This window comes from Piliocolobus tephrosceles, chromosome 9 (assembly GCF_002776525.5).
Source record: "Piliocolobus tephrosceles isolate RC106 chromosome 9, ASM277652v3, whole genome shotgun sequence".
Taxonomy (NCBI): domain Eukaryota; kingdom Metazoa; phylum Chordata; class Mammalia; order Primates; family Cercopithecidae; genus Piliocolobus; species Piliocolobus tephrosceles.
The window spans coordinates 54461812-54488604 of record NC_045442.1 but is presented as its reverse complement, the minus strand read 5'-3'; the positions used below and the strand labels follow the sequence as shown (position 1 = coordinate 54488604).

Here is a 26793-nt window from a genome sequence, read left to right as displayed (position 1 = left end):
AATTAAAATAAACATTTCTTTACATGATTCCTCCTACAACATTTAAGCCAAATGCACATTTCTCTGGCTTGAAGTTAAATCATTACATGAAATAATTTAAAAAGATAAAAATCTTATCAAAATATTGCCTTCAAGTGATGCTTTTAACAAAAAAAAAAAAAAAAAAAAAAAAAACTCATAATATGATAAAGGGACCAATTCAGAACGTAGATAATTCAAGATCTAGTGGTCTTCTGTGCAGAATAAGAGAAATACTGTGTTAGTTCTCAATAATCAACAAGCAATTAAAACAAGTGTTAAAATACTTGAAATCTGGACAGATACAGATGTCTTCATTTTTTATTGAAATTTTACCCTAATGCACAACATTACATTTTCCTGCTCTGCAACTCTAGTGGTTTAGATGCTAGATATCAATCCTGGCACATGAAGCTTGATAACTGGACATATTAACAGAGGAAAAGGAAAATGTGACAAAAAGATCCTACTTGAGGAAGCATAAAATCTGTTGTTTATCTAGTACAGTATGTTAACACCAACAAGTCTCAACTATGATTTACACTGTAATCTCTGCTCAATTACTGTAGAAAACCTTAAATTAGCTAAGATCTAGCCCACAGAATTCAGGGTGTTGCATATATGACTGCCAAGATGTTAGAAAACAGAGTGTGGTTAGCTGTCTGACGAGCACTTGCCTCTCCAAAGCCAAGACACACTTCAACTATCCTCTTTCTACCACATTTCCCATTTGCTGTGAATGCTCAGGTGTGGTATAGATCAAGGCGAATCCCTATCAAAGATACTCATGTATGGAGAACTAACTCAGCTTCTAACACCACGTTCAAAGTACCATTGGGTTTGTATTGTTTGCTGTGCAGAAGATCTGGAATACTGGAACTGAAAGAGATTCTAAGGGGCATCTAATCCAAAACCCTGAGAGGTTGTCCAAGGTGGCCAAGTTGGTGGCAAGACTGGGTCATGAACTCAGGGCACCTGACTTCTAATCAACATTCTGTGGACAGAAGTGGTTTATTTCCCTCTAACTCAAAATAACTGAATGATAATCTTAGTGCAGTGAGCAAGCTAACATAAAAGGCTATTCTTATTTTTGAGAATTGATTATCTCTTATCTGAGATGCTTTGAAATCACATTTAAACAAGTATCTAGAGATGTATTATTCTAAGAACAAGATAATTCAATGACTGCAATGAAATAAACTGAAATTATATAAATCTTGATAAATTTCAATTTATAAAACTAATCCAAATTAGATACAAATATAATTAACACTAACCTCACTTGAATTAAGTTTTGCATATCCTCATTGAAAACTCCACACTAATGTACTATCACTAGAAGTAAAACATTCTACATACTCCCTAGATTGAGGGTGAAGACAGATCATCTTGCTTATGGAGAACTGCTCTGCCTTACTTGGGTAAGGCAGAAGTGTTTGGCATTTCCTAAGGCAGAGCACGTGACTTTGCTTTAAAGCTGCATTCCAGGAGACCAATGCCAGGTCCGCTAGCTCAAAATGAAACAAACTTTTTAATCCAGATCCATCATGGGTCATTTATTCTATAAACACAGTCCAGATATTTTCACAGCTCTGGGCCAGATTCCACAGAGGAACAGAATACGAATTTGAAAAATACGAACTATTTACAGGGCACCAATTGTGTGCCAGCCTTACAACTGTTATCATAACCCTACATGAGACATATTATTATTCTGTTTTGTAAAGGGAGAAACTGAGAAAACATAACCAAAGTTAGTAGAAGGCAGAGCTTTGGAACACCTGCATTCTCACTGAGAATTCTAACCCAGCCCTGAGCCTGACACCAAGATCCTCTGCATTTCAGCAGGGCACTCAAGAAGCAATGTAGATGTGTGGTATTATTTCTGAGGGCTCTGTTCTGTTCCCTTGGTCTATATCTACAACCATCTGATCTTTGATAAACCTGACAAAAACAAGAAATGGGGAAAGGATTCCCTATTTAATAAATGGTGCTGGGAAAACTGGCTAGCCATATGGAGAAAGCTGAAACTGGATCCCTTCCTCATACCTTATACAAAAAATAATTCAAGACGGATTAAAGACTTAAATGTTAGACCTAAAACCGTAAAAACCCTAGAAGAAAACCTAGGCAATACCATCCAGGCCATAGGCATGGGCAAGGACTTCATGACTAAAACACCAAAAGCAATGGTAACAAAAGCCAAAATTGACAAATGGGATCTAATCAAAGAGCTTCTGCACAGCAAAAGAAACTACCATCAGAGTGAATAGGCAACCTACAGAATGGGAGAAAATTTTTACAATCTACCCATCTGACAAAGTCCTGATATCCAGAATCTACAAAGAACTTAAACAAATTTACAAGAAAAAAACAACCCCATCAAAAAGGGGGTGAAGGATATGAACAGACACTTCTCAAAAGAAGACATTTATGCAGCCAACAGACACATGAAAAAATGCTCATCATCACTCGCCATCAGAGAAATGCAAATAAAAACCACAATAAATACCATCTCACACCAGTCAGAATGGCGGTCATTAAAAAGTCAGGAAACAACAGGTGCTGGAGAGGATGTGGAGAAATAGGAAGACTTTTACACTGTTGCTGGGACTGTAAACTAGTTCAACCATTGCTGAAGACAGTGTGGCTATTCCTCAAGGATCTAGAACTGGAAATACCATTTGATCCAGTCATCCCATTTCTGGGTATATACCCAAAGGATTATAAATCATTCTGCTATAAAGACACATGTACACGTATGTTTATTGCGGCACTATTCAAAATAGCAAAGACTTGGAATCAACCCAAATGTCCACCAATGACAGACTGGATTAAGAAAATGTGGCACATATACACCATGGAATACTATGCAACCATGAAAAGCATGAGTTCATGTCCTTTTTGTAGGACATGATGAAGGACATGTCCTTGTAGGACACGGATGAAGATGGAAACCATAATTCTCAGCAAACTATCGCAAGGACAGTAAAACAAACACTGCATGTTCTCACTCATAGGTGGGAATTGAACAATGAGAACATTTGGACACAGGGTGGGGAACATCACACACTGGGGCCTGTCATGGGGTGGGGGGAGAGGGCAGGGATAACATTAGGAGATATACCTAATGTAAATGACAAGTTAATGCATGCAGCACACCAACATGACACATATATACATATACAACAAACCTGCATGTTGTGTACATGTACCCTAAAACTTAAAGTATAATTTTTAAAAAAGAAGCAATGTAACCTATTGTGGAGGGTGATTTGTCATCCTAAACTCAGCTATGATACATCTCCACAACATACAAAAGTATAGACCTTACAACAACCCTAAGAAGAAAACTATATCTACTTGGAATTCCAAGAGGAAAGCAGAGCTCCAAATTTAAAATGTTTATAGCTTTTTATTTTTTCCCTGTAAAATACAGATCCCAGTGGGCATCTGTATCTCATGAGTTGTGGCTGAGATGACCACACAGGCATAAATCACCAAGGACAATGCCTCACACAAAGTAAGAGATCAATACAAATCAGCTGCTGCTTTTGCAATTACCATCATTCTTCAGTACTCAGATTCCTCAAATTTCTTTCTCAGAATATAGTCACTAAGAAAAAAAAGCTATGTAATTACGTTCATTATAAGGTAGTTCATAACTACAAAAATTTTTTTCAACCAAATGTATTCAACCACAGAATTTTAATTCTGAAAACTGCTTAGAAATACAGAAAACATTTAAGAGATTAAAATGCTGAATACAAAGCAGTAAATACTGTATGAGCAACTACATAAACTCTAATTCAAGGCAGAAAAATGAAAATGGTTGTTAGGATGGTGAGATTATTGATGATTATTTTCCTTTTTAAAACCTTCCTCATATTGCTTTTAAAATTTCTACAATAAAAAGTGTGTTTTTAAATTATTTCATAATATATTACATAGGTATCTATTATGCCTAACTTAATGGGAGTCTGCAGGAAAACAATGCATTGTGAGCCTACTGTGCAATATGACAATATTGCCCTCTCCAAGAATATACAGATTTATGCTCCTCCCCCAAGTCCCTTACAAGCCACTATAAACGACATGCCAGTTATAAGTTACTTTCCCAGACTAAAATTCTTCAAGATGGTTTAATAATGTGGAAAAAGTACTAGCTTCAAGCGTAAAGGAAATCAAAAAAAGAAAAGAAATGATTCTTAACTTCAGTGATTTCACCATCCTCTAACCACCTTGCAATGTTTCTCAAAGTGTGATCCTGGGAACATCTCCATTAGGGTCACAGGATTCTTTTCAAAATGCCAATCCTGCCAACACCACTTTCAAACCTACAAAGCTGGAATCTGAGAGGGAAGCCCAGAGTCTACCCCTCAAAAAAGGAAAAAAAAAAAAAAAAAAAAATTCCGCAGGGGATTTTCATGCCCACAACTTTTAAAAAATATTGATCCACAGACATGCCAAGCAATTTTTCAGTGAAAAAGGCAAAACAGAGATCTAACTCTATGTTGGTAATTCAACTGCTTTCTAATAACGGACTGTGGGAGCCGCAAGTATAAGGAGCAAATACCCTGCAGATTTGTTGTCTCTTCTGCCTAACCTGCAAAACTTCCCAGAAAATAATTCTGCAGAATTGATCAGGAACCTTAAAATTTCCATGTCCTTTGCTCCCCAAAATTTCACTAATAAGGTTTTTCCTATGAGAATAATCAAAAATGTGTAAAAGGTTTTTAGGCAGAAGTGGTTGGGACAGTGGGCTAAATATTTATCATCTGCCATATCTTGAGTACCTGCTCCGCACCTGGCACTTGTGGATACAGTATTTCTAATCCTCACAACCTAGAAGATAGATACTTTCTATCTCCATTTTAGAGATGAGAAGCCTGGGCTAAATGAGTTATTAATTTGTCCCAGGCCACACGGCTAATAAATGATAGAATCAGGATCTGAATCCTGGACAGTCTTGAGTAGAAACACTGGGCTGATTCCACTGTCTGGCCACCTAAAAATATTCTAGAATGTTGTAGTGTTTAAACAAAGTATACTACAACAAGAGAATTATATAGACATTTGAAACCATGTTCTTCACGAACCTTTAATGAAACAGAAAATACTTATGATTCAACGCTAAGTGAAAAAGATAGGCGGTATGATCCCGGTGTAGAATTTTAGTCACAGAAGGGTAGGGCCAGTAACTCTTTTGGTTTCATCTGCATCTCCAAAGCTCAACACTGCACCTGACATATGGTACAAACTCAATATGCATGGCAAAAATAAATTATGTGTAGGCATATTTTCAAAAGACCAGGAAAAAAAATCCTAAAATATCATCAGTAGTTATTGCTGGATTCTGGAGTTAGGGATGACTTTTGGTTTTTCTTTTTTACATATGTTTATACTTTCAAGTATTCTATATAGGTTTGAATTACTTTTAAAATCAAGGGGGAAAAAACAGCAATGACTAATTTTCAAATCCTATGTTTAATCACCTTTCTATATAAGAGATACAGTTAAGCTCCAGATCAACTCAATATACAGACTAATATGTGGTTCATCATTTTCACTATAACAGGAAACCACCTGATACCTAGAAAGTGTTAAGTGTTATCTTTTTATATGTCAGCATCATAAATGGGAACATGACTTAATACTTTTTACAAATACAGATGCTTTCATCATCCACAGTTATTAGTAGCCTGACAGGCAGGAAAAGGATTTACAAATGTATAGCACCCACAATGTTTCTACAATGGCTTTGTGCTCTTTGGAGACTTCCCCAGATGGCAGTACAAGGATTAGACATTGAATTTGGTGGCTTTTGCAGCATAACAAGATTTTCTTGCCAAGATCATCCCTACACACCAAAACCACTATAAATTAGCATTAAAATTGGGCCTCATTCCTAGTAGTTTATTAAGTATTTCATATAAAGGAATATATATGGTCACTATTACCCTATGTATTTTTTTAAGTAAGAACTGTATCTTAAAATGAACTAAGAATGAGTCAACTGGTTTATTTTATTAGCTCACCATTTTAGACAATTTCAAAAGACAAAAACATGGGATGATAATTCTATCAAACTGTCTCCAAAATGATTTTGAACAAATTCTGGCTTTGTTGGCCAGATTATACCTAAGTGACCAATCTATGAAAAGCCAAAAGGGCGAGGCATGAACTACACTGAACCTGTCAACTCTAAAAGAAATCTGACATGTGTGGAAGGTAGGAGGAAGGAGGACAGAAAGGATATCTTAAGGTAATAAAAAGTGAAATCAGCATTTTTATTGTACCATGTAATTTTATATGGAAAAAATAATTGACATGGAGAAAACAATGGAGAATTTTTAGAGATAGTTTCAGTACTCAGTGGCCCTAGGTTCTGTTCATAAAAGGAGTAACAAGATGAGAAGAGCTTTAGATGATCAAAGTTGGTTTCCTCTTTGGTATTTAGGTTTATTTCTGGACTATGCCAAGCAAGAAATTCTAGGGGGCCTCTCAGAACCTATTCTGGTTCAGGGGCTGCTTGATGAAAAAAAAATTATAATTTAAAAAAAGAAAGAAAGAAATTCTACTGATATATAATGTTACTGAACAATATAAGTTCCTACGGATTATCAGCACAGTCCGAAGTGTCTGAAACAGGTACGCTTTGGCGTCAGTCACAATTTGCAATTTTGGGTCCCAAAGCTCCTTCACTTTGCCCACTGTGAGGAAAATATGGGGTAAAATATTCAGCGTCCATTCTGATCCCCTTTTTCTTTGCCTACTTCCACTAGTGAGGCTGGAAAAAGAAGATACATTCCCAGAGTCTCTTGCAGCAAAAGGTGGCCAAAGAAGTACAGATGGAAGTTCCAGGAGAGAGAATTCCTTGTCACATAAAAAGGAAAAATCTCTAAGAGAAAATAATTTTTGTTCTTCCGCCTTTTACCTGCATAAACTACAGACACACCTCAAGACACAGCCACAGCCGCAGTGCAAAAATAAGGCAACTAGTCACAGGCTGAAGATGGTGGAGGCAGGGAAGAGGGAAGACACTGGGCTTCTGATGTCCTTGAGCAGCTCTTGGAGCCTGGACTGCTTAGACCCAGACTTCTCATTAGGTGAGAAAGACAAACCTCTGGCTTGTTTAAGCCACTCTGTGTCAGGTTTCCTGTTAGTCGCAGCCAAATACATTCTTGCCTGTAAAAGTCATTGGTATAACAAACCTCTCTAGCTATGTATTCATCAATGATCAACTTCACCAAAACCCCCCAGGTCTTCATAGAGATAACATTGACTGAGAGTGCTTGCTTCATGCCCGTGAGCGTGAGGTTTTACTGCCCCTCTCAGGGCATCCTCACAGAACTGTACAAGAAGCGAAGTGAGGATCTCCTCAATCCAAGTTAGTCTGAAAGCAGCTCCTGGGCTCTTTACTGCCAAGCTACACAACCTCTGATGTGTTTTTTCACTTAACCTATAAAGCAATTTTAATTTCAACTATGCTCTCTGGCTCAAGTAAATTGTTGTAACAAACTTTTCTAATTTTTTGAGGAAGACTTTCACTAAAACACATCAAACACACCCCCATACACACACGCAAAGGATTCACATGCAATTAGAAGAAAAAAGAAAAAAAGACTTGGCAAGCATTTGCTTTCTAGTGTTTTGAAATCTTTATCCATCACGTGAGACAGCACTGCTGCATCTGAACTGATGTTTATTAAGCACCATGAACCTGGCACTGAGCTAAGCATTTTACATACATTCTCACACTCAGTGTTCGCAATACCCCCATAAAGTGGGACTATTATTATCCCCATTTTACAGGTGAGCTAATGAAACATGTTAACCCAGGCAGAGTATTTTCTTCGAAAAAGCTTCTTTCTACACACCAGTGAATGACTCAAATTCAGAGCAACTTACAACTAGAAGAGAGATTAACTGATTTTGCTGCTAGTCTTTAGTAAACCATACTAGAAGTGAATGGCTCAGGACCAAAGAATGAAAAACACTCAAAGCAAGAACAATTTACAACTAAAAAGGGTGAAAAGTCCTCATCCTGAGCAAAATCTAGAATTCCACACTCATGTCTAATGGAGCTTTACTTAATGTTTACCCACCCACCTTTACAAGTATACTCAACACATGGCAAGCTGCCAGGAAGGCCAATAATAATATTTAGATAGTTGTGCCTGCTCATTAATCACAAGATAATTTAAGACCAAACTAAAGTTTCCAATATACTTGATTTTCATGATCAATATAAGAATGTGCATTTTATACATAGTGATTTACAGTGAATATTGTTATTAGTTTATTCAGCATTTCCTATGTTGCCAGCACTGGGATGGCTTACATACACCTTTTTCCTCTTCATTGTCAAAACTACCTCAGGAGGTAAGTACTACCATTAACTGCCCCATTTGAGAAATGAGGTTGCAAGTGATAGATTCTCCCAAGCTCCCTATTAAAATGTAGCATCAAGATTCAAATCTAGATTTGGCCCAGAGCCCTGTGCTCTTAATCTCTAAGCTCATAAACTTATTTGATTTGTTTTTGCTGTTTATTAGCCTTGATCAAGCATTAGCTAGAAAACTGTTTATTTAAGCTTTACTCTATATCTTCACTTTCAGTACTCCCCCATTTTCATACATTTTTGGCTTCATATTTCTTTCCACTCTCATGAAAAAAATCTAAACTATTATCTGTTCATCAAATCATTTTAAAAATCCACTAAAGTTTGCTGAATTAAAGAGATAACATAGTTGCTGCTCCTACTGTTAATCAGTGATGTACAGCAACCTCTGTTTTAGTGGCTAACTCTGCTACTCAACCAAGCAGTAGCAAATGACTCCAGTTCTGCCTATCACTGCAAAAATGCAACATGGTTCTTAAAGTCTTTGGCAGCAGTTATCATAAAACCCCACCAGATGTCAATCTCCTTTCATGAAAATAGGCCATTCCTCCCCACTATAGGTCCCACTTTTTAACACTCACTACTTTCTCTACTGAAAGAAGGGATTCCCAAACTTTGAAAATGCCTATGCTTCTGAATTTTATGTGGGAATTTGTTTTTTTTTAATACTTTGAAGTGCTGTGTTATATGTGGGAATTTTTAATTTTATAGTACACATATATGTTTTTACAAAGAAAAATACTTTTAAAAAGAAAAGTATTAATATAGGAACCCTGTGATTGCCTCAGTACTCTGGCAAACAAGAAGACTGTATCTCTGATTCTCTTGACTCAGTTATATCCAACTTTCTCCCAGACTTTCTGCTATAACACTCTCCTCCCTTCCCTCCCTGATAATTCACATTTGAGTTAACGTGAGTTATGATACGCAACTCATAACTTTAACTAAAATTTAATTGACTTAAATAAATCAATACTATTATTTCACATGATGTATGAAATTTACATTTGAAGATCAGTAATAAAGAAATTATGCAAAGATTTTCTTTATCATTAAAAATGCTGTCTATGATATTCATTCCAAGGCTTGCAACACCCATCAAAAACCTAAACTTGAAAATAAATTTCCATTTATAAAACTGTAAACTAATAAAACTGATCATCTTCATTTACAGCAAAAACATCAGATACTCTGCATGGTTGTTTCGAAGTAGTTATTAGACCCCAACCCACCAGGAAAAAAACAAGAAAAAACAGTGATATTTCCCTACATTATTGGCCTGGTGGTTTTTATCTGTAACAATTCTTTTAAGTTTCAATGATCATCTAAGAACGGTATTTCATTTATTTGACTACTACCCTATTGCCCATATATTAACCTCACTGAATTTTTGGTCCACTGCGTAGAAGAATTTCTCTACTAATAAAAATACAACTCATTAAAGATTAACTTGCCCCCAGGACAGTCTCTCTGGAAACAAATTCCAAGCATTACAATCACCAAATTGCACTCTGAATACTTAAAGGCAGATAATCTTATTTATCCTAATTTAAATTGGAAACCTGTACCCATTTTAAGTCAATTGTAAATACAAAAATAGCACAACCAAATTCACAATAATTCAAAACTCAAATATAGACTTTACTTACTTGGCACTTTTCAAATAAAAAGCTTTCCACCCAAGAATATCTAACAATACTAGAATGCTTATTGACTTGACAGACTTACCTCTTTAGTTTCTATTTTACTTCTGCAATTATGAACTTGCAAAATTATTTTGTTTCCCAACTATTTACTGAGTATATACTATATTTCATACACTGTGGTAGGCACTGGAAATCCTTTTAATCCATGATACAATATCTATTATTAATAACAGATATTTATTAAGTTCTTATCATTGACCAAACACTGTGGGCAAATGTTAGCTTTGTTAGGCATCATCTCTTTCGATTCTCCCAAAACCCTAAGAGAAAATGTCCTAGTATCAGCTCCATTCTACAAATGGGCAAACTGAAGGCAGACAGAGGCCCAGCAACTTCCTAAGATCCTACAGGGTTTTGAACCCAGGTATTAGTGATCCCAGTGCTCACACTTGCGTTTTGGTCAACAACTAATCACATATACTACAATGGTCCCATAAGATTATAATGAAGCTGAAAAATTTCTATCGCCTAGTGATGTCATAGCCATAGTAACATAATACATTACCTTTATTTAGATACACAAATACCATTGTGCCACAACTGTCTACAGTATTGGGTACAGTAACATGCCTTGTAGCCTAGTAACATTATTTGTAGCCTAGGCGCAATAGACTATACCATACAGCCTAGGTAGTAGGTGTAACAGGCTACACAATCTAGGTTTGTGTAACTACACTCCATGATGTTTGCACAATGAAAATGCCTAAGGACACATTTCTAAGAACGTATCCTAGTCGTAGTCGTTAAGCAACGCATGAGTGTATATTGGTTGTTTAAGAGATGTTAAGACTTTCTGAAAAAAGAAGCTTTATTACTGCAAAGAAATTTCAAACCATCTCAGGTCGTGATATCACATCTGTTAATACAAAAGGGCCTTCAAATTTTCAAAAAATCTCATCAAAATTTCATTTTATTCAAAGTGAAAATGAGTTATTCAAAGGAAATCCACTTATAAAGCTCAGATTATACACTTGAACTTCCCAGAAGCTGACATCACTGTCCTTACTTGTTTGTGCGCAGGTGAAACAGATAATTCTTTCATATCACTCCAAACTCATGTAGAAAACTGAAAGCTGGTTGATAAAAGGATGAGTATGTGCTACTATCAGTTCATTCCAAACGATCTCACAATATACGCCTCACATAAATTTGTCTTATAATCATAAAGAAACTAGACAAATAGAACCACAGAACAGACAAAATAACTAAAATGAGTTGCTGAAATGCAACTGGAGCTTTAATTTCCAAATCTGTCTTATTACAGTCTTACTTGAAGAGTTTATCACAGAAGTAACTCTCCTCAAAAGTTACATAATTTGAGAAAAAAAGAGAGGGAAGGGGAGAGACAAAGACATGACACACATTAGGGATGTTTATCAATAAAAATAAGCAACAAGGGAGGAAAGCCTGTAGCACATCCAAAAAAACGCCTGCCAAACACTCTTGCTATTTGTTTCCACCAAGTTATTGTTTTGGAAAACATGTTGTTCTCTCTTAAAATAACCTGCTTAATTGTTCTAAAAAGCCACTGCATCTCCACCGAGGGCTAAATCGTTCCCAGACTGCGATGCATTGACTGATAAAGTCAAAGTAAGTTATGCATAAAACCACAAAGAAAGTTTGAAAAGCTCCAAACTCTCCCGTGATAAAAGAACACTAGCTACTGAATGCACCTTCACCAGCGCCCTAAGTGAGACTAATGCCTGGTACTGTACACGTATTTTAAGAATAACAGTCATTCAAACTAACTCATTTCTCTCTTTGGATGTGGGAAATGAGCCACATCGGTGGCTACAGGTAGGCTAGTAATTATCGGTTTTAAGAAAGGTCAAAATGACCTTGGACGTTTTGACGTTCACTCCAATACTAGCATTATAAATCAGAATCTGTTTTCGGTCCAGTATGGTTGAAGATTTTCTGCCTGGGTAAGTCCCAAAGAAATTAAAGAGTTAAAAATAATTCTAAGTTGTGAAAGCCAAAGTCAGACACCCACAGCATCGGAAGATTTTTATGGACTGAATGTAACTCAAGATGTGTTTTAAAAGCCTGTCAAGAGATGAACACTGTCCTCAAACACAGGAGCACTGCCTCCACACTCCCCTCGCTTTGGCTGCTCACCCCCATCCTGGCCCTCCTTGACCACAGGGGTGGGGGCGGGAGCTCCTGTCTTAAGCCTTGACATCTGCAGAGTGTTTCCCAATAGCGAGACAAGGCCCCTCAGCTGGAGGAAGTGGATACTGACAAGGGGAGCGAGTGAAACAGACTGCGAGAGACAGAACTCGAGGCTGCCAGGGCATGGGGAGGGTCACGCATACTCTGTGCGGCCTGAGTGGTCCGGATGGCACAGCCCAGGTATCCGGGCTAAAGTTGGCATCTCCAAAGTCCAGAAAGCAACTTGGGCGCGCCAGTACAAACTCGGCCTTCGGCTTTTCTGAAGCCGGTCAAGTTCGCACAGGGCCCCCAGCGCCTGGAAACCTGAGAGGCGTGGAAGGGTGGGGAGTCCCGCTAAGTCTCCAACACCCAGGAGGTCCCTGGGTGTCCTCCGGCTCCGCGGGGGAGCGGGCCTGGAGCTAAACCGGCCGTAGGCTGGAGCAGCTGGCGCCGGGACGCGCGGTGGGGATGTCGGAGAAGGAGTTGGCGGCTCAGTCGGGGAGTCCGAGAACACGGGGGATGCCTACCTTGTAACATGGCCTCAAGTTTCTTCCTGTCCACGCGGAAGCGCTCCTCGCTCCACTCCGGGCTGTGCAGGGTCGCCCCGGCGACCAAGTCGTCCTCGGAGCCGGGCATTGGGGAGTCAGTGCTGCGCTCGCTGTTGGAGCCGGGGTCCGACTGCGCCGCCAGGTAGCCGGGCTCTCCCTGGGCGGCCATGGTGGGCGCGCAGCGCTCGGGCTCCCGCTGCCGCCGCCGCTCTGCCTGCGCCGCCGCCTCCGCTCGCCGGCCGGGCTCAACTGGCTCCCAGCGCCGCGGCGCTAGCTCGTCCCCCTGCAACCGCCGACGCCACCGCCAACGCCGCCGCCGCCACTGAGCCCCCGGCGCATCCCAGCCCTGGGCGCCGCCCACGCCGCCCGCTGCCCCGGGTCGCGGCCCCGGTCCGGGTCCAGTGGCTGCGCCGCCCCCCGCCAGCAACGCCCGCGCGGAATGAGCGCGCCGCGCTGCCCGCGCCTCCATCGGCAGGGCTCGGCGCCCCCTCCCCGCCCGCCGCCCCTGCAGCCGCGCGCTCATTGGCCGGGCGGGCCCACGGGGAGCCGCGGCGGGCGGGCGGCCTCTGGCGCTCACACACTTGGGCGCACACACACACCACGTACACACTGCCACTTTCTGCACTTACACGTATAAATCTTTCCGTACATGCACTTTCATAGCTCCTCAAATACACACACACTTCTGAATGCACATGGAGTGTCCACGTAATTCCTGTCTACACACACACATCACACACTACTACTTTTCTGCACTTACACATACAAATCTCTTACCCCTACATACTCTCATAATCCTCCTCCAAACACACAGACACAGACACGCCAAGTTCAAGCACAGCCGAGTCCTGAACGCACACTAAACGCATACACAATTGCGCTGTTTACATACATGCCCTACCCCCTGAAACTCACAGCCCCAATTGGTTCCACAAGCTTAAACGTGAAGAAGAGGAAAAAGAAGGCTTGGAGAAGAAATCATGCCCGTCTTTCACAGGCATCGCCATGGACGTGGTTCGCATGTAGTTCATACCTCCAGGAAGGGTTCAAATCCAAACACTTCCTCTCCTCCCAGCAAAGTGGCCCTCTGCACGAGAGGTGGACAAGAGGCTTACTCTTTTTATTCTGAGAGTGGGAATTTTTTTTTTTTCTTCAATGGAGTGAGGAAGGAATTATTTTCTCTGTGATTCTCAAGGAATGGACTCAGCAGACTTTTTTTTTTTTTTTAAATGGAGAAAAGGGGCTTGGAGATTGCGATGTTGGTGAGCTGGATCCAGCCGGCATGTGGGCAGGGCTATCTTGTCAGGGACTGAGGGCTTTTCTCTGTTTTCAAGGTCAGTATCTGACAGATGACGGCCAGTAACCTCTGAGCCTCACTGCCCAGAGCCAGCCCACCCACGGCCTCTGTCAGGCTTGGATATGAAGCGCGGGGGAAGAGGAGACTCGCTCGTACTGGGTGTGCCCTTGGAACTCTGCTTTCCCAGTTCACACAGATTCATAGCCTATTATTTTATGACCCAAAGCACAAAGACTTGCGGAGAGGAACGATGGGGGTAGCAGTTTGTCACTGCGCCACAGAGGGAGGCTTCCTGGCTCACATGTAGGAAGAGCGTATCACTGGCACAGGCCTGTGAATAATCATGGAATATGTTGAAGGTAAATCAAAATTCTTTCAGGTTCAGCTGCCTAGTTAACGAGAATTGACCCTGTGACGAGTACAGATGAGGAAACTGAGACCGTGGGAAATAAAGTAACTTGACTAAGGTGGTCTGGCAGCATATAATACAGTCAGGAATCGGACCCAGGTCTGTACGTCTTATACAAAGTCTTACCTTTTTGAGCAGAGACCCCTCCTGCCCAGAGTCACCTCCTGAAGAACTGAGAGCATCTGCACACTTAACTGCTCTGATTCACTACCATGTGTTCCTTTTATAAATTTGTTAATTACTGTTAATTTCTATCCAAGGCACTAGTTTCAGCACCAAAAGGGTTTATCTAGGAGCATTCCCACTGTCTTCCATCAGGGACGTTTACTGTGTTTTTCTATCAACAAATATTTATTGGCACCCTCCTATGTGCTTGGCACTGTTAAGCCTAAGGAATAGTGAGCAAAGACAGACACATCCCTATACTCCTTCCTGGAGCTGAAATTCTAATGAGAAGGAATATTGACCAAAAAAAAAATCACAAATATAAAATCATTCCTGCAGCAAGCATTACAAACAAGAGACTCAAGATACGAGAAAACCTATAATAGAGTAATTGGATTCAGTCAGAGAGGTCAGTGAAGAAGGCTTCTCAGAAACAGTGACTCTAGCTCAGAATAGACATTGGAAGAGCAATTAACTAGGCAAGGGAGGGAAGAGCCATCCCTGCAAATGACCATCTGATCATAGTAACATCCCTGAAGGTAGATATTATAATTATCCTCATTTTAGAGTTGAGGAAACTGAGGCACAAAAGGTAAAATGACTTGCTCAAGGTTGTACAACTAAGTTGAAGAATCAGAATTTGAACCCAGGCAGTCTCCTGAAAATTAGGCTTCATGCTTAGCCAATAAGTCATATTGGCTCTCAAGATTAGCACAAGTAAAGACCCTGCAGCAGAAGGAGGCAGTATGCATTCCTCCGTTGGATGAACTAAAAGAAGGCCAGCATAGTTGGTACAAGGAAACAAGGAATTAGGACTCACTGGGGCAGGAGCTATAAGTAAGAGGGGGCATATGTAAGCAGCATAGGTCAAATTAAGGAGTGTTTGTCTTTATCCTTAGAATAAAAGGAAATCATATAGCGGCTGTAAGTAAAGCAAGATGTGCTTAGATTTGCATTTTAAAAAGTTGACTATGGCTGTAGTGTGGAGAACAGACTGAGGGACAAGGATAGATAGAAGCAGTTGGACCAATTAAGAGACTAAAGAGGAAGTTTAGATAATAAATGCTGCTAGCTTACATAGTTGGCAAAGATGAGAGACATGAGAGGATTTGAGAAATATTTCAACAGTAAGTATCACCAAGTAGATTGGTGATGAATTAGAAATAGTGTGATGGGAAGAGAAATGTTGAGAATATCTCTAGGGTTCTGGCTAACACAATAAGAGAGAGATAGGTGTCATTAACTGAAACAGGGAATACTGAAAGAAAATCACAATGGAGGAAAGCTCATGAAGTTGAATCTGGCATTCTGAGTTTGAAATGACGTTGAGACCTCCAAGAAGAGATGTCGTGTTAGCAGTTGAATAGGTGTGGAATTCAGTGAAGGAATCTTGGCTAGAGATTAAAATGTGTTATTTGTTTATAGGTAATAATTCTAGCCACCTGCCTGGGTCAGATTGTCTAGGGAAAATGAAGAGAGTTAGAAGAAAAGGGAACCAAAGAACGTGACTTTTTAAAGTACTGACAGTGGTCAAGTAGAGGACAGTGTCATGTGAAAGGATATAGAAGCAACTGTGAAAGAAGAATGAAGAAACAAATAAAACTGTGTCATGTAAACTCAGGAAAAAGACTATTACAAAAAGGAAAGTGTTATCATCTTTGTATACTAAGGGAAGTCAACATATTTTATGAGGTTGCTGGGGCCTTAGCAAGAAAGCCGTGATGAGGGAGTGGGTATAGCTAATGAAATGAGAAGTAACGATAACTCTTTGGAAAAGGTTTGGCTGAGAAAGGGAGGAAGGAGCAATAGCTGAAGGATAAAGTGGGCAAAGAGAGCCTGTTTATTGCTCGTTGATGGTTTGGTAGTTTGGTTGGTTAGATGGTTGATTTAATGGTTTGCCAATTTTAAGCAAGTTTAAAAGTGACTGGAAAAGATTCAGGTGGCAGAAATTGAGTATTCTACAAGAAGGAGAAGAACTAATATTATCAGGTTTTGAGAGCATGAACAGAATAGATTACAAGAGATAATAAGAGAACAAACAGCTATTCAGAAAATAAACAACATGGGTACAAATATAGGTCAGTTTGTAGGTTGCATTTTTACAACAGGAAGGAATTCCCATGTGATGGCTTGTATTTTCCCAAAGAGTAAAAGTCAAGGTTATCGATGAAGAGTAGGAGGGAGAGAGAGCAGTCATAGGTTTGAAGAGAGTAGAGAGATTTGGTTTGGTTTTGGTAGTTGAGAGGTTTTTACATAGCCTTTGCATCTGTAAAAGGATGTGTTGGCACTGATGAGAGGTCAGTTGATGTTGGTAATCATAACTTTATAAAATTATAATGATAATCATAAATTTATAATTTGTCCTATGACTTTCTCCAATAGTACTCAGCTTCTTGAATGCAGGCACAGAGAAAACATAGGATTCCTGCCAAATGGATGCAGCATCAAGAGCCAAATGGCAATGCAGCAATGCCCATTGGAAAATAATTTCCATGGTAGAAGTTTATACCCCGCAAAACTGTCAACCAACCATAAGGCTAAAATTCATTCTCAAAAAAAAAAAAAAAAAAAAAAAAAAAAAAAACTTTTTATTTATTTATGCCCTGTCTGAGGTAGCTACTGAAGATTGCTTGTCACCAAAACAAAATTAAATCAAGATAAAGAGAAAATGTAGAATATAGAAAACAAACGAGCTAGCACGTGATAGAGGCAAAAGAGTTCCTCAAGATGATGATGAAAAGAGATCTCAAATCGGAGTAGGTCAGAAAACTCAGGGTTGAGATTTCTTCTAGATTAAATGGAATTCTTCGAATACAAGAACATAGTCAGAGGATATTGAGACAGCTCATGGAGACTTTGTGGTTAAATTAGTGATCAGTTCATAGAAAACTGTGGCACCAAAAAAAGACAATTATTAACTCCAAGTATAGCAAAACATGCAGAAAAATTCAAAATAATCAGAGTATGCAACGTGGCTGAGCTGTAACTAGCATTTGTCTAGTTGTAATGTAAACCATGCATATTGATCTAACCTAAATTATGACATATCTAGATTAGGAATTTGAGGGATTGGGAAATGTTCCTGTGTGTAGTGGAGGCTTTGTGTAAGGGGAGGAAGTGGTGAAAAAAAATGAACCTCCTCTGCTTTAAGGAAACATCAATAGATAATAGCTAAAACGTTTCAAAAATCAGGAGGAAGCAATGTAAGCATATTATTTGGAGACACAGAGGCAAAAGTAATATCAAGCTAAACGTTTTGGAAGTCATTGCTGTGGGAAATGGGAAATGGGGGGAAGGTATACAGTACTTCTGACTTTTAACAATTTGATGGGTGTATAACTTTAATTTTGGCAACACAAATTAAGTAATACATGCTTATTACACCATTACTGATAATGATAAAGATAAATATCATTAATGAATAATCATTAAATAGCAGAACCTTGAATTCATGACTTCTGAGTCAGATGCTCTTTCTACAAAAATTAAACCAGAATTAGAACATTTACCAATCTTTTTGTTTTTGTAGAGCATATATATATGTTTGTCTTTATCTTTCCACTTCATTCAAGAAAAGAATACTTTTCAATCCATTCGAAGTCTAGGAACAGATCAGATGCCAAGTAATCAATTGTATAGATTTTCTTTAATGGAGTAAGGCTCTCAAACAAAAAAATCACTGAGAAAATTTAAATAACTAAGATCACAGCAAATCTTCAAGTTCACAGAATATGAAAACCCAGAAGAGATTTTTAGCAAAACAAGATTAGTTATCTGACATCTACCTTAGATGTCTAACCTTAATCAGTGGTCGTCTGACAGAAAAACTCCTCAGGATACACTTCAAAGCAAGATGGTTTGCTGTTGTTTCCCAAGCACTCTTCATTTTCCTGAATTCGTTTCTTCTAAGTCCACCTATAAAAATATTGATCCTGAACTTTTGTATTTTTGTAATAGTTTCAGAAGCTTATATTAAAACTGCTTTTCTATTTGAATTTAAAACCTTAGCATTGCAATTATGTTTGAAAAATCTCAACATATGTCCAGATATTAATCAATTAAATGGCCTACAAAGGTCTTAGCAGGCCCATTTGTCTCTCCCATCTCCTCTTTTAGCATTTCATACTTCAGCAGTTCCTAACTATTTGTAATTTCTGGTCTAGTCCTGCTTTTTCATCTTGAGCTCTTTTCACACAGTATTCCTCCAGCTTAGAATATTCTCTCTCATTTTGTTCCCCTAGCCTTCAAACACCCACTACCAGGCTGATTTAGGTTGTCTAGATCTTTTGTCTCCAGTGAATATTGTACTTATTTCTGTTAAAGCAATTATCTTTACATTTATTATCTCTGTCATTATCATCATCCTCATCATTATTATCATCATCATTCTATATCTGATGTCCAAGTTCCTGAAGGCAGGAAGCATAGCTTTTCATTTCTGTGCCTCTAGCATCCAGCAGTTGCCTAGTATATGTTGACAAGCTTTTAACTGTGCACCTGGGAATATTAGAAATTAATTTGTGATACGTTATAATTGGGATGATTAGATAACCATATACTAACTTAGTTGAGGAAGAGCAGAAAAAGAAGAGTTAAAACTCCAATATTATAATTAAAAGCAGCTGATACATAAGAACATTTTCTCCTCAGTTTGCAGCTGAGGAAACAGGCCCGGAGAAATGAGACAAATTGATTAGAGTGCCACATTACTTGAAATAAACTTTGAATCATCAACATTGAATCTGCAGTTATTGGTCTAGTTCCTTGACTTACACAGATCAGGAAACTGAGACCCGAAGACCTAAATAAAAAATAAAATCTTGCAAATATAAGCTTAAAATTTATGAAAAAGCTGATATTCAGCACAGTATCATCCACAGAAACAATTCATTTCATCTCAACTTTATTTTTTTTCATTTTAACTTTTAACTGAAAGTTTTTGGGCAGAAATCTACATAGCCATGATATGATGCAGTATGTTTTGGCTATCACTTTACTCTTAAGTGAATACTCTAAAATCATATAAATAAATTTTCCCTGCAATGTCAAGTTAAAACAGAAGCGAAGTATAAAATATTCTGTTTTAACGACTTTGGAGTTTGTTCTCGGAGAAGGCTTATTTGAAATAAGCATAAGTCAAATTAATAAAGGAAGGTGAGCCTACCATGTGTAATTCAAACATTTCTTCAGACTAATAATAAGGACTAACACTTATTGAGCATTTATAATTTGCTGGACACTGTGAGTTGTCTCATTTGCTTGTCACCACAATCTTTTGAAGTTGGTACAACTCTTGTCTCCATTTTAGAGAAGAAAAGAGCTACAGCCTTGAGAGGATAACTTGTCTGAAGACCTGCAGTATGGTGTGGTTCTAAGTCAAACACAGAGACATCTGAAAGAGACAACATTCTTAAACCTGGAACCATCTGATTACATGTAGGTAGTATAAAATGTTAGAGGTAGAAGGAACCTAAGGCTCATGGATTTAGGTAGTTTTCACATTTTAAAAACAGAAACTGTCTTTCAAATTAACTCTAATGCAGACAGCCCTTTCACAAAACTAGTAGCAGTGGCTCTAGTTGAAGAAGGACAGGGGATTCTCACTAGCTCATCTTCTCTTTCGCATAATTTCAGGGTTTCAAAGGGGCTCAAACTGCTGATCTCATTCCACTCTCTCTCTCTCTGTCTTTCTCTCTCTCTCTCTCTCTCTCTCTCTCTCTCTCTCTCTCTCTCACACACACACACACACACACACACACACACACACACACATTTATCCCTGGATACAAATGAGGCATATATGAGGTATATATGTATGCCTCATATTCAAATTACACAGCTCAAAGCATCAAGTCATGCTCAGGTTTGTGTTGCTTTCCCATTAAGAGAGGAGGGGTTTTGTGTTTTCCAGAAGGCAAGGGCAAGGACATTTAGATAACAGAGGGCGTTATTGAATTCTTTTACTATTTCGATAAAATAAGCTTCTGATTTAAAATATTGTGAAAAGTAAAACATTTTCATTGAGGTCTTCAGCACTTCAATGCTGAAAAGTAATAATAGAAGAAAATTTGGGTCATCTAAAAGAGAATAAAATGGATCAATATAGAAGAAGAAAGTTAAAAAGCAGGCAGAAGAATAAAAGAAGGAAATGAACACTTCCCGGTCATTTATTTGAATTCTAACATTGCCTAACATAGAACTCTGCCAAAAAGGGGGTAAAAAGACAACAACACTACAATGTTGAAATTACCACCCATGGAGATATTTAAGCCCCCCCTCGCAGCTCCTTCAGTTGTCCAGATTTCAGAGTACATGATAATCGTGCTTTTGATCTACAGCATAAGTATTTTACCCTGTCTTTTACTTCTGGACTAACACTCACATGTAAATTTATTCTCATGACCCCCTGGGACTGAGAAAGATGGAATGTTTTTGTAAAAGACAACAGAGTAAGCATGTGCAAAGTTGTACCTTCCTTCATTATTTATTTATTTATTTACTTTTTTTTTTTTTTTTTGATGTACTGACAGTCTGCTGGCAATGTGATTTTTAGGTCTAGCCAGAAACAAAGACTACAAAGCCATACAAGCATCCAACCCGCAAGGATTTGAGAACTGGCTCTGTTTCTAACACCACACTCAGTTACAAGGTAAATTCCACCAATACCACTTGTGTGCTAAATCTCACATCAAATGAGAAAAAGATTCCAGAAATTAGGGCCAAGGGAGCCTTGAGAGTGAGCCTTCCTGGGCAACTTGTGTGGGAAGAATGGGTCATAGCAGGAAGAGAGTGGGTCATCAAAGGAAGGACCCGGACCAAAATCCACAGAAATCCCAGTGGGCAAATATATGGCATGCAATCCACCACACCCCCAACCTCCTCTTATGGCTGACATTACTAGCTGATCACAGCCTCTTCCACTCCAGCTCAGGAAATGCTTCTCAATAAGCAGTCCAAACAGCCAAGACAAATCATTTGGAGTTGGCTCTCAATATGAAACTTCATTGCCATGTTGAATCCTGAGCTGTGGTTAAAGGACTGGAAGATGAATAGTCATTCAATTGGACACAGGCTGTTGACCCCTGTTTCAGGGGAGGTGAGCCTCAGAGTAAAGGAAATAAATATCCTGGTCAGCTGTTCCCTTCAAGATTCCTGTGTTTTTGTACAGCTAAAATGAATGGGAATCAAATTGAAGCTGCTTCAGGTCCACAATGTGGTAGTGAGCTAGGCCATGTAGAGCTGTCAATCGGTTCTAAACTGGACATTAGGAGACCTGAATTTTCATCTTCATTCTTTCACTAATTGTATAACTTTAGACAAGGCTCTTAATTTTGTTGGTTCTAATTTTCCATCTGTAAAAATTGGGAACAGGTTGATTTGGACTATGTAAATTTTTAAGTTCCTTCTAACCCTAAATTTCCATGATTCAAAGAAATTGCCTATGTGGAAAATAATACCTCATTTCAGCAACAGTTTGTTTCTAGTTAGAAAAGGTTCTTTCAAAGAAGAACAAATAGAATCAAAGAAGAACTGAAAGACTATCAAATCCAATGTGGTGGAAATAGTAGCTTATAAAAGTGCAGGCTAATCAAAGTCTTCATTACACAGAGGTAAAGAATACAGACCCTGGAATCAGATCCCCAAGTTCCAGGCCAACTGAGCCACTTTATTTATATGATCTGTGTATTTGTTATCTCTTTCTCCATAACAAATTACCTGCAAGAATTCACAGTTAATGACAAACATTTATCATCTGTGGGGTTTTATTGCTCAGGAATACAGGTACAGCTTAGTTGGGTGCCACTGGCTCAAGATCTCTCACAAGACTACAATCAAGGTGTTACATGGAGCTGTGATCTTATTCAAAGCCTCAGCTGACAGAGGCTCCACTTTCAAACCACTTGCCTGGTTGCTGGTAGGATTCAGTTCCTTATAGGCTCTTGGACTGAAAGCCTCAGTTCCTTGCTGACTGTTGGCCGAAAGCCTCCTTCAATTCCTTCTACCTGGGCCTCTCCATAGAGCAACACACAACATAGCAGCTGGCTTCCATCAGAGTGAGCTGGCAAGAAAGCAAGAGTGAGTGCCCAACCTGCATTTCTTTTGTGAACTAATCTCAGAAGTGACATAACATACACTTTCCATATTCTACTCATTAGAAGTAAGTAACTGGGTACAGCCCACACTGGAGGGGAAGGGATTACACAAGGCCATAAATACTAGGAGGCAAGAATTATTGGTGCCATTTTAGAATCTGCTTACTCCAAACTGGAACCAATTATTTTACTTCTCTAAACCTCACTTTATTTTAAAATGGGTATAAAATAGCTATATCCAAAAGTTCTTGTAAAGATTAACGAACATTTTATGAAACAGTTAATCCATTCAGTACTCAATAATGGTTACTGAAGCAAGCACTCAATAATGGTTATTATTTTTAATGACTCTTTTGTGCTTAACTAGAAAAATTAAGAAATCTGCTTGAGGAAAGAAGACATATTCATATACCTAAAAAGAAAAATAATGGAAGGTGGCGATAAGTTTGGCAGTGTATTTTATGAAAATCCCTAAATCCTGGCCCATTCTCTCAAAAAAATAGAGAATGATTATTAGGTTGATGCAAAAATAATTGCAGTTTTTTACATTTACTTTTAATGACAAAAACAGCAATTACTTTTGTACCAACCTAATAGATTGCAAAACCAAAAACACATAGACAATATACATAAGAAAATTAGACAACTAGGTATCCGTACAAGTCCTGGAATAGAAGCTACTGGTGACAGCATCCAGGGAATCCCAAATTTGCCATCAGATACTCACTGGAAAGTACAAAAAACTAATCTGACAACAGTGGCTGAAAATAGGTGGGAGTCCTGCAGGATCCAATTTGTAGGTAAGTGCAATGGATGGCAATAAGTTCTGACTCTTGGTGCTGAAACAATCTGGACTCTGTGAACACTCAAAACTAAAAAGCCAAAGCTCTCTTCAGGGTCAAATCTCTACTGAGGAGAAACTTCTGGCGATAGGATAAAATCAAATAGGATAAAGAAATAGCGGCAAAAGTAGGAGAAGGCCAAGATACAAGTGGAAGAAGGAGAGAAGCAAATCTTAGAAGCATAGGCCCATCTTGTTTTATCTCTTTGGCAAATAAATCTACTTTTACTTAAAAATGAGCAACAGAAATGGATTGAGGTTGAATTGTGAAAAAAAAGAGAACATGAAGTTGAATAATGGAGGAGATATCCCTAGAGATAATAAAAACATGACAGAAAGGCATGCCCTCCAAACAGATAAAAATTGTTACTTAAATTTCCAAACAAATAAAAAGACATTTTTTTAATGATAGAAGCTATAAAAGAATAAATAAGTCAGGATTGGATAGTCTGATCTGAGTGGAAAGTATGAAGATTTGAAAGAAAGGATAAAGAATTCTTTCTCAAGAAAGAATTGAACAAGTTTAAATTAATAAATTAACACTAAATTGAAAGAAACAAAAGAGCAAATAAACACAATGGATACTGTCTTAAGAGAAGTAAAAGATGGAAAGAAGAAAAATAGTTTCAATTGAAAAGAAATTAAAGATTTTTAAAAGAGATTTGAGAGAAAATAGTAGATGTAGAACATGGGAGTGGGTGTGCTTCTATATAATAGTAGACCCTGACAAAGAAAATCAAAGCAGTGGGACACAGCAAACACTAAAAACTATAACTTAAGAAAAATTTCTATTCAGGAGGCTGAGGTGTGACGATCACTTAAGCCCAGGAGGCTGAGACTGCAGTGAGCTATGATCATGCCGCTGCACTCCAGCCTGAGTGACAGAGTGAGACCCTATCTCACCCAAAAAAAAACCAAAACCTCTCAGAGCTAAAGGAGGAATTACGTACCCAACGCAAAGAAACTAAAAATCTTGAAAAAAGAGTGGAAGAATTGACAGCTAGACTAATTAATGCAGAGAAGGTCATAAACGAAATGACAGAGATGAAAACCATGACACGAGAAATACGTGACAAATGCACAAGCTTCAGTAACCGACTCAATCAACTGGAAGAAAGAGTATCAGCGATGGAGGATCAAATGAATGAAATGAAGCGAGAAGAGAAACCAAAAGAAAAAAGAAGAAAAAGAAATGAACAAAGCCTGCAAGAAGTATGGGATTATGTAAAAAGACCAAATCTACGTCTGATTGGGGTGCCTGAAAGTGAGGGGGAAAATGGAACCAAATTGGAAAACACTCTACAGGATATCATCCAGGAGAACTTCCCCAACCTAGCAGGGCAGGCCAACATTCAAATTCAGGAAATACAGAGAACGCCACAAAGATACGCCTCCAGAAGAGCAACTCCAAGACACATAATTGCCAGATTCACCAAAGTTGAAATGAAGGAAAAAATCTTAAGGGCAGCCAGAGAGAAAGGTCGGGTTACCCACAAAGGGAAGCCCATCAGACTGACAGCAGATCTCTCGGCAGAAACTCTACAAGCCAGAAGAGAGTGGGGGCCAATATTCAACGTTCTTAAAGAAAAGAATTTTAAACCCAGAATTTCATATCCAGCCAAACTAAGTTTCATCAGTGAAGGAGAAATAAAATTCTTTACAGATAAGCAAATGCTTAGAGATTTTGTCACCACCAGGCCTGCCTTACAAGAGACCCTGAAGGAAGCCCTAAACATGGAAAGGAACAACCGGTACCAGCCATTGCAAAAACATGCCAAAATGTAAAGACCATCGAGCCTAGGAAGAAACTGCATCAACTAATGAGCAAAATAACCAGTTAATATCATAATGGCAGGATCAAGTTCACACATAACAATATTAACCTTAAATGTAAATGGACTAAATGCTCCAATTAAAAGACACAGACTGGCAAACTGGATAAAGAGTCAAGACCCATCAGTCTGCTGTCTTCAGGAGACCCATCTCACATGCAGAGACATACATAGGCTCAAAATAAAAGGATGGAGGAAGATCTACCAAGCAAATGGAGAACAAAAAAAAGCAGGGGTTGCAATCCTAGTCTCTGATAAAACAGACTTTAAACCATCAAAGATCAAAAGAGACAAAGAAGGCCATTACATAATGGTAAAGGGATCAATTCAACAGGAAGAGCTAACTATCCTAAATATATATGCACCCAATACAGGAGCACCCAGATTCATAAAGCAAGTCCTTAGAGACTTACAAAGAGACTTAGACTCCCATACAATAATAATGGGAGACTTCAACACTCCACTGTCAACATTAGACAGATCAACGAGACAGAAAGTTAACAAGGATATCCAGGAATTGAACTCATCTCTGCACCAAGCGGACCTAATAGACATCTATAGAAGTCTCCACCCCAAGTCAACAGAATATACATTCTTCTCAGCACCACATCACACTTATTCCAAAATTGACCACATAATTGGAAGTAAAGCACTCTTCAACAAATGTAAAAGAACAGAAATTATAACAAACTGTCTCTCTGACCACAGTGCAATCAAATTAGAACTCAGGACTAAGAAACTCAATCAAAACCGCTCAACTACATGGAAACTGAACAACCTGCTCCTGAATGACTACTGGGTACATAACGAAATGAAAGCAGAAATAAAGATGTTCTTTGAAACCAATGAGAACAAAGATACAACATACCAGAATCTCTGGGACACATTTAAAGCAGTGTGTAGAGGGAAATTTATAGCACTAAGTGCCCACAAGAGAAAGCAGGAAAGATCTAAAATTGACACTCTAACATCACAATTAAAAGAACTAGAGAGGCAAGAGCAAACACATTCAAAAGCTAGCAGAAGGCAAGAAATAACGAAGATCAGAGCAGAACTGAAGGAGATAGAGACACAAAAAACCCTCCAAAAAATCAATGAATCCAGGAGCTGGTTTTTTGAAAAGATCAACAAAATTGACAGACCGCTAGCAAGGCTAATAAAGAAGAAAAGAGAGAGGAATCAAATAGACGCAATAAAAAATGATAAAGGGGATATCACCACCAACCCCACAGAAATACAAACTACCATCAGAGAATACTATAAACACCTCTACGCAAATCAACTAGAAAATCTAGAAGAAATGGATAATTTCCTGGACACGTACACTCT

At 38.7% G+C, this 26793-nt stretch overlaps 1 protein-coding gene across 1 annotated transcript in view; it reads right to left on the bottom strand.

Annotated features, from left to right (window-relative positions):
- BICC1 (BicC family RNA binding protein 1) overlaps window positions 1–13262 on the bottom strand; it is a 324892-nt gene extending 311630 nt beyond the window's left edge. Inside the window, exon 1 of the mRNA XM_023185583.2 lies at window positions 12807–13262. Coding sequence (XP_023041351.1) covers window positions 12807–12996 — 190 coding nt within the window. The 5' untranslated portion in view covers window positions 12997–13262. The remainder of the gene's footprint in view (window positions 1–12806) is intronic.
- Between the last annotated feature and the right edge of the window lie 13531 nt (window positions 13263–26793).